Consider the following 9,028-nt stretch of genomic DNA (forward strand, 5'->3'; position numbering starts at 1 on the left):
GTGGCAAAAAAATAAAAATAAAAATTTGAGGCTAGCTATTTGCCAAAAAAAGATGAAAAAAAAAAAAACAAGGTCTATTGATTATTGCATTTATGTTGTCAAATAAACTATGTCATTGCCAAATAAAATAGAAGATATTTGTGCAAAAAGGTAAAAGTTTTAAGTTTATAAACAGTTTTTATTTGAGTTTTATTTGGTTAAATTTTTCTAAATAATAGAAGCAAAAAACAAGCAAATAACATATTACAAGAATAGAATACATAAATAAAAAATTCAACTAGAGAAGTTATTGTGCTAAGTTATGATGAAGAATATATATATATATATATACAAACTACTAAATACAGTCATGCTCTACTTAGGATTCTAATAAGTGAACCAATCTAATTACGATTCTAATCATAATCCTGATAGATTAGGAGAGATTAGAAAATAAGCAAATTAAACTCACAAAACAAATAACAATAAGTTCTAGTTTAATATTTTTTCAAAATGTCTCTTGTTTAATCCTTAATTTCTCTTCTTCTGGGTTCTTCCCAAATTCATGCAACTTTTCAAATGCTATATTTGTTCAATTAATTAATCGAAAAGCAAATTTAATCTAATTTAATCAAAGCAAAATGCTATATTTGTTCAATATTAGCAGGAAGCGTTTCGATTATTGGTTTTGGCATTAGGAATGACGGACTAGAGCTAATTTATTTTTATTAATTTTCTTGATCATTGAACTATCTTCTATGGGGTACAATTAGAACTACTTTGATTAAACTTTTGGAATATTAAGACAAATTTCAAATCAAAATTCTAAATGCTTGGGCTCAAGATGCAGATGGTGGCCAAAAAAAAATTGGAGGCTATTCATCAAAAAAAAAAAAAAAGATAAAAAAACACAAAGCCTATTGATTTTTGCACCAATAAATTATATAAATTGTTTTCAGGGTTTAATTTTATTTTTATATTGTAAAATAAATTATGTCATTGTAAGATAAATTATGTCATTTTGATGAAAGTCATATTTGATAAAATTTGACTACAATAACAATGAGATTCTATCACATAACACCATCAAAAATAACAATTTAAAGTGAGAATTTGACCCAAATCAGAAAAAAAATAATAAATTTTTTAAGCTTGTGGACAAAGAAACGAAGGGAAAAAAAGGTCACCCGAGTGTTAATTAAATTATCTGGAGAAGAGTTAGAGAAGGTATTGTGCTTAAATAAAAAGTTATGATGAAAACTAATAAAATTATTTTCAATTACTTCATAAACAAAGATATATATATACACAAACTACTAAATACAATCATATCCTACCTAAGATTCTAATTAGTGAACTAATTTAATTAGAATTCTAATCATAATCCTGATAAATTCAACAGTAACTAAAAGATAAACCAGAAATATTAGACAATAAGAAAAACAAATAACAATAACTCTTAGAATAATATTTCCTAAAATATCTCTTTTTTTAATCCTCTCTCTTCCTCTGTGTTTTTCCCAAATTCATGCAACTTTTCAAATGCTTTATTTGTTCAATTAATTAACCGAAAAGCAAATTTAATCTAATTTAATCAAAGCAAATGCAATATTTGTTCAGTGTTATTAGGAAGTGTTTCAATTATTGGTTTCCACATTGGGGATGAGTGAGTAGAGTTAATTTATTTTTATTGATTATCTTGATGATTGAACTATTTTCTATAAGTATAACCAGAACAACTTTTGATTAAACTTTTGAAATATTAAGACAAATTTCCGATCAAAATTCTAAAAACTTGGGTTCAAGAAGCGCAAATGGTGGCAAAAAAATTTTAAAAAATAAATAAAGGCTATTTACCAAAAGAAAAAAACACAAGGCTTATTGATTTTTGCATGATAAATTATATAAATTATTTATCTGAGTTTTTTTTTCTTGCTTTTATGTCGTCAAATAAATTATATCATTGTGAGATAAAACAGAAGATACTTGTGCAAAAAGGTCGAAGTTTTAAATTTATAAACAGTTTTTGTTTGAGTTTATTTGGTTAAATTTTTCTAAAAGATAGAAGCAAAAAACAAGTAGATAACATATGTAACAAGAATAAAATACACAAATCAAGAATTTAGCTTTCCTGTTAAAACACATATTATATGAATCCAACTTCTGATGAAAGTCAGAATTTGATTTAATAACAATGTGGTTCCACTACATAAAACCATCAAGAATCACAACTTAAGGCTAGAATTTGATTGAAACAATAAGAAAACGGTAAATTCATTAAGCGTGTGGACAAAGAAATAAAGGAAAAAAAAACTCACCCGAGTATTAATTAAATTATTTGGCAAAGAATTAGAGAATCTATTGTGCTTGAACAAAAAGCTATGTTGGAGAATAACAAAATTACTTTCAGTTACTTCTTAAATAGAGATATATATACAAAACCACTAAACGCAATCATGCTCAATGTAGGATTTTAATTAGTGAACCAAATCTAATTAGGATTTTAATTATAATCCTGATAGATTTAGAAGTAACTAAAAGATAAACTAAAAAGATTAAGACATAAACAAAAGAGACAAAACAAATAACAATCATTCTTAAAATAATATTTCTCAAAATGTCTCTTTTTTTAATCCTCTCTTCCTCTGGGTTTTTCCCAAATTCATGCAACTTTTCAAATGCTATATTTGTTCAATTAATTAACCGAAAAGCAAATTTAATCTAATTTGAGCTTGAGTTCAGATTGGCTATACATAAGAGGGTTGTTTAACTCATGGAAAGTTGGCCTTTTGTGATAACATATAAATATATATGATTTTGATATAACCAATTATTTTATTGGAATCAGAACTCTTTCTGAAAAGTAATCAGAAATTATTCATCCTCGTCATATATTATACATAATAACATCATTATTTATGTTGAAATAACTGTACATATCATCACTGGACATAAAACTAAGAAACCCATTTTCAGAGAATAATCGTTCTTCAGACTTGAATTCTGATTGAAACGCTTCATCAGCGACGCCGTTGCCCAAATATTCATGCTGATTAATTAACTCCCCACAGAAGGGCCCTCCGTTAATAAACAACCCATTTAGAGAAGGATCCTGCAAGTTTACTGAATTTCCGAAGTCCTGGCCTTGAAATTGATCTAATGAAAGCCACTCTGCAAATAGGAGTTTTGGCAAGTTGGCCTGGCCAGCTCCCCTCTGGAGGCTGAGAGCTTGTGGCATCGACTGGATGATTTCCATTGGCGATCCTTCGAAGGATTCGAAGCTTGGGTTTCGAGAAGTTGATTTCTGGGATGAAACTGAAGATTCTGTGATTGTACTTGGACATTCAGGTTTTGTATGATCGTCTGCTTGATCAGCTTCTTGCTCCATCTTGGCCACCTTCTTCTTCAGACAAGAGTGCCAGTAGTTCTTGATCTCGTTATCAGTTCTTCCAGGCAGGTGCTTGGCTATCTGAGACCACCTTTTCACATGTACAGTTTCTTGTTAGTAAACTCTATTCCGATTTTGTTTTGTGTGTATATATATATATATATATTTTTTTTTATGTTTCTCTTTTGGCTAGCTATACTATTTACTTCCAGTTTAGGAGTTTTCAAGTGTACAATTCAGGATTCTAACTTAGTAGAGATTTTAGCTACTAAAAGGATTTGCTCATTAGATTTTAGCTAGCAAACACCATTACTCAGCTTCCAAGTGATGATCGTATCTAATATTTTGTGCATATAAATAGAGGAGGAATATGTGGCAGATGGTATCTCAAGGCAAGCGTGGATCGATGGAGACGTGGACTGTTAGCCTGGCCTCACATTATGTATCTTCCAGGATATCTAATGCACACTGACTTTATAGATGTTGTCCTTTTATATATGTATGTCGGATAGTTTTGTCATATCTTATGCCTCTTACTTTAATGTAAAATATTTTTTTATAAAAAAAATTAAGAGCAATGATATTCAATCTGATTTTTCAGACCAAATCTGTGAGTTATTTAACAATCTCACCCCAACCCCATTATCAGGATTCGAATATTAATTACCTCCCCAGGAAGTCAAAGAGTATGAATATTATTTCATAGTAATATAGTACAATACAAATTTTCGTTCTTACTTGTTGCCTAACTTGCCATGAAGGTTCAGGATTGTATCCTCTTCTTGTTCAGAAAATAATCCTCTCTTGAGCCCAGGCCTCAAGTAATTAATCCACCTTAGCCTGCAGCTCTTCCCACTCCTTTGCAGCCCTGCATAAGATCACGCCAGTCAACTACAAGGGCATTTTGGTCAATACAATAAGAATATATAGTCATCTTTGATCTCGTCTTGCTCAGATGTAATTCCATTTGTTTTTGTTGACTTAATTAAACTGCCCACCTATTAAATACCAAACACAAGGACTATGGCTACCATATGACGTACCCATTAATTGATGGTAATATCAATTTTGAGTAAAATTTTGATAAAAAAAAATTATCCCTGCAACTAATAATTGTAATGAAGAAAGAAAAAAGCCTTAGAAAATGACTCACGATTATATATGAAAGTATCATTATATCACGCTATATCATGCATGTCAAAAAGCATATTAATTTAAAGTTAATTAACCTTTTACCTTTTAGCCTGAGGTCCAAACACTTGGGAAATGCTCTATGTACACTAAAGCAGAGAGTTTTACAGAGAACAAAGACCAAGATGAAATCAATCCATGATCATCTCAAAGCTTCATTTCTCCATAACATAAATACAGAAAACCCCAAAATGATTGTTCGAGAGCACTGTATATCAATCTCAAAACTTGCTGTTCTTTCTTTTAAGTCTAATTTTCTGGGTTCGATGATTCTAAAGCTGGAGTGAAAGCTTGTAAGAGTTACATATATACATATATATATATATATAATATTAAAATGGAAATAAGGGTTGTGATTGTGTTGTGTGTATATATAGGGGGATGCATTGTCTTCCAGCCACATCAAAATTTGCATCCACCCACCGTCTCATTGACGATATCAGAGATGATTACCGAGCATTATATGCAGCCATATTAAGAGGCGACGATTTCTTAAAAATGGTTAAAGACTTACCAGCATTGACAGGGATGGAGCTCCAGCAGTCATGGCCATGCTTGAGGATGTAACTTCTGAGCCTTTCGTCTTCATCCGGCGACCACAGCCCCTTCCTTTGCTTCTCCTTGGGCTTCTCAGTTACCTTAAGCCTCATTCTCCTAGCAGACTCAGATATGATTCAAGAAGACAAGAAAAATGTTGTTTTTAAATACAACTAAAGGGTTGAATAAGTTTATGGACAGGCGACCATTCTGCCTTGGAATTTAAAGGGGCGATAACTGTTTCATCTGCTCCTTGGACAATTATAATTATGCAGGAATAAATTATACTGGAATTTAACATCTCCCCCATTTTTTTTTTCTTTTCATGAAGTATTTAAAGATCTTAAGATGCCAAGATAGCCATGGTCTGTGCTAAAATAAAGCCTAATTAACCCATTGACTTTGCGATATAAAAAAGAATTAGTATTAGGTGTCTCCTTCAGGGAGAATTCCAACTTGCTTTGGACCGCAAGGGGCCACCAATTAGAACTTAGTATGACGTCTAGAAGCAGGCTCAAAGGTATTGCAAGATGATGATACAATACCAGACACTGCCTAACTGGAAGGCTCTGGATTGGATTAATGGTTAGTGTCGCTTTTATGTGTAACCCATGCAGAAAAGTATGTGGGTGTGTGCGCGTGTTTTGTTTTTTTTCCTGTCAAATAAAAGGTCTACATTAACGTCCCCAATTGCAAATGCTAAACTCTAAGATGGACTTGAGACTCTCTTTTAATATGACCACTAGGAGACTTGTGAATTATTTGGCATCTTTCAACTAATTAAGCAAGTTAGCTGACAATAGATGGCTGCTTTGCACTGGTTGGACGAGGTTTTGTTCCTGTTTTTTGTCATTGGTCTTATTCCATTCCAGGCCAATGATGAAGTGTTCTTTATGAAAAAATATTTAAAGTGCAACTAGTCTTGTTTTGGTAATTACCATGCTGTTTACGACCTATATATTAATTGGTAAGGGAAAAAAAAACTATTGGTATTAATGGGAAGATTAAGAACACAGAAAAAAACCAAAAAATCATTTATCTCAACCTCATTGTTAGCATTTATATTAGGTTGAGTAAAACTTTTATAAAGAGGCCATTAACCAAATATCAGGGTAGTAGAAAAAAGTGAACACCTTATCACCTCATGGTAAAGCCGTAGTTGATCGTGCAAGGTGAAACCTAAAAGGCTAATTTCCTTCAGTGTTCCATGGATCTTGTTGCCTTCCCTTTCTTAAGCCATTCTGACCCTAAGTCCCTTGTCTTCTGACGACAACTCAAAGGCGCTAGACTCTTGGTATTCCAGTAACCCTCTTCAAGTTCATCTATGAATGGTCCCCTGATTCCTCTCTCATTCCAAGAAATGAACTAAAATTTGTTGGTGGGTGCTTGCTTGCTTGCATGCATGGGGCTCTGGCTTAACTACTTGTAATTATTATTATTATTATTTTCAAATCATCTGTTTCTTAGTGGCCTTAGCTCTTGGGGTTATTCAGATTTAGTTAATTACTTAATTATTACGTTTATTTATTGAGTTAGTTGATTGTAATAGCCTTATTTGTGTTCTTCAAAGTATTAACTTAAAATACATTTTTCTTGGTGAGCTTAGCTCTGTTTCTTTATTTTGGCTGCTTTTTCCAATCTGTTTTATGATTTCCATACCTTATAATAATATTATTATTATATATCTCCGTCCAGACTCTGCACGTTGTTTTGTTCTGTTCAGTACATATATAAAAAGAAGCAGATTGGCCTGATGTCATATGCTGCCACGTCATGCAATGCAACAAGTCTACATTTATATGTGTGAATGTGAATCCACAACTTGGAATTATATGCTCTTCACGATGCAACTTAACAATATCTCTGGCAAAATTAAACAAACAAATATATATGAAATATCTCCATTAATTAATGAGTTGTTAATAAGGGCCAGGCCCATGATTCTCATTCCATCAATTTTCTTTTGCTTCCATCATTTTTATCTCAAACTGCTAATTAATTAACTCAGCCGCCTCTTAGCTACAAGGTTATAGGGAACGTTTATATAATTTGGTTTAGTTAGGATTCACAATGGGGAGCGCGGTTCAAGTATACTCTAATTTAAATTCATTCACAAATTAAAATTAAAATTTAAATTAGATTGATCAGTCACAATTAACCACAAATCCAATCTATCTTTAAACTTTTAAATTTTCTTAATTTATAACTCAAACCCCTTTTAATTAAAACACTGTTAAGAAAAAAACTTGAAAGGGGGACAAAGTTTGGAAAACTCACTACGGGTTTAATAAAATTTTATTAAATTTTAATATTTAATAATTAAACAAAAATTGACACCTCTAAATTTACAAACCCAAGAAATACCCCAATCATTGTCCCACGACACAAAGTGTAAATTTTCTTCAGTAAATTGCCAATACTTAGAATATTTATATAAGACTTATAATAATAATTAAATTAATGACTTGATAAAGTGGGTACAACGGGTTATCGTTTTTGTCAATCATTAAGCAATTAGAAGCTTCATTAATTAATTAACCATTTCGTAGAAGTGTAATTAACAGCAGACAACGCAATAAAGAAAAAAAAAAATCAGTTTGATTGGTTCACATATATATAAAAAATAAAATAGCATCTAATTTTTTATGACAATTACTAATTCACGTGGTTCACATATATATAGAATCAAGTAATATGTAATTTTCCATGTTAACTACTAATTCACGTGATTCACATAATATATATATAGAATTAAGTAACATTCAATTTTTCATGTCAACTACGTACTAATTCACGTAGCCGCCTCTAAAAAGTTTAATAAATATTCAGTTTTGTTGGGCCTTAAATCAATGACTTGATGAAGTGGAATTAGTGTCTCTAATCAATCATTAAACAACTGACATTTAATTGGTTCACTGTATTATCTATGTATGTATTAGAATAGAAATTAAAATTAAGAGGCTCTGAACTAATCTGAATAAACTAGCACCCAAATGTCAACCCAATTTCCCATTCGCTTGGGAAGAATAAACAAAGATTCTTAACGATGGATGTCTCCTTCCTTCGCTCTTTAAGGTTGTCATTTGACTAATCTAAGGTGTAAAATGTGTCCATTAAATTCTTTGGTTTGAATCCACGTGGAACAAGTGGACTGGATTAGCGTGTCCAATTAATTACTCTCTCTCTCTCTCTCCCCCCTCTATGTGTGTGTATATATATATATATATTAATATCTACCTAAAACGTATATTTCTATATTTCCTAACCTAACAATTCATGGTTTGTCCAACCAGGAGAAGGAGGACTTCAAATCAGAGAGAGAGAGAGAGAGGGGTAAATATGAAAAAACAAGTGGTATTGTAGACTAAGATGAAGAGTAGGTGGTATTTTTTTTTTTTAATATTCATAATAAAGAAGTTTATATAGAAACAATCATACGAGGAAAAGAAAAAATTCAAGTCAACACTCATAGATAAACACTGTTGTAAATTACACTAAACTCAAATCAAAAGTAGGAGTGATCAATTACTTTAGACAAAATTCAAAATTGATAAAAATTTAGATTAAAAATTAGACCGATCAAAGTTACATACACTACATAATACACATTGTATCTACACATATAGGTTGTAGTGTATATATTATTGTATTTATTTAATTTTTTGTCTAAAATCAAAATCAGGTTACACCGGAACACGTTAAAGATTAATTTTTTAAACTTTTCAAATTAAAAATTAGATTAAACTTATTTGTCTTAAATCAAATCAAGTTTTTTTTTTTTTTTGGTCCAATTTAATCTTTTGGTTTAATCAAAATTTAAACACTCATTATAAATATTATATGTAACTCAGACAAACAAACAAACCAACAACCGAAGGATTGATGAAGATTAAAGCAAGATGAAATGGTTTGAATTTGTATTATTCTAAGTGT

The 9,028-nt window shown here is 30.9% G+C and overlaps 1 protein-coding gene across 1 annotated transcript; it reads right to left on the bottom strand.

The window, feature by feature from the left end:
• Positions 1-2,824: 2,824 nt before the first annotated feature.
• LOC127786974 (transcription factor LAF1) lies at positions 2,825-5,263 on the bottom strand. The gene is made up of 3 exons (XM_052314793.1): positions 5,073-5,263; positions 4,106-4,235; positions 2,825-3,458 (listed from the first exon to the last, which is right to left on the bottom strand). Exons 1-3 carry the CDS (start codon positions 5,206-5,208, stop codon positions 2,867-2,869), a joined length of 858 nt encoding a protein of 285 aa, XP_052170753.1. The 5' UTR covers positions 5,209-5,263; the 3' UTR covers positions 2,825-2,866.
• Between the last annotated feature and the right edge of the window lie 3,765 nt (positions 5,264-9,028).

Source organism: Diospyros lotus, chromosome 1, assembly GCF_014633365.1.
Source record: "Diospyros lotus cultivar Yz01 chromosome 1, ASM1463336v1, whole genome shotgun sequence".
In the NCBI taxonomy this organism is placed as follows: Eukaryota; Viridiplantae; Streptophyta; class Magnoliopsida; order Ericales; family Ebenaceae; genus Diospyros; species Diospyros lotus.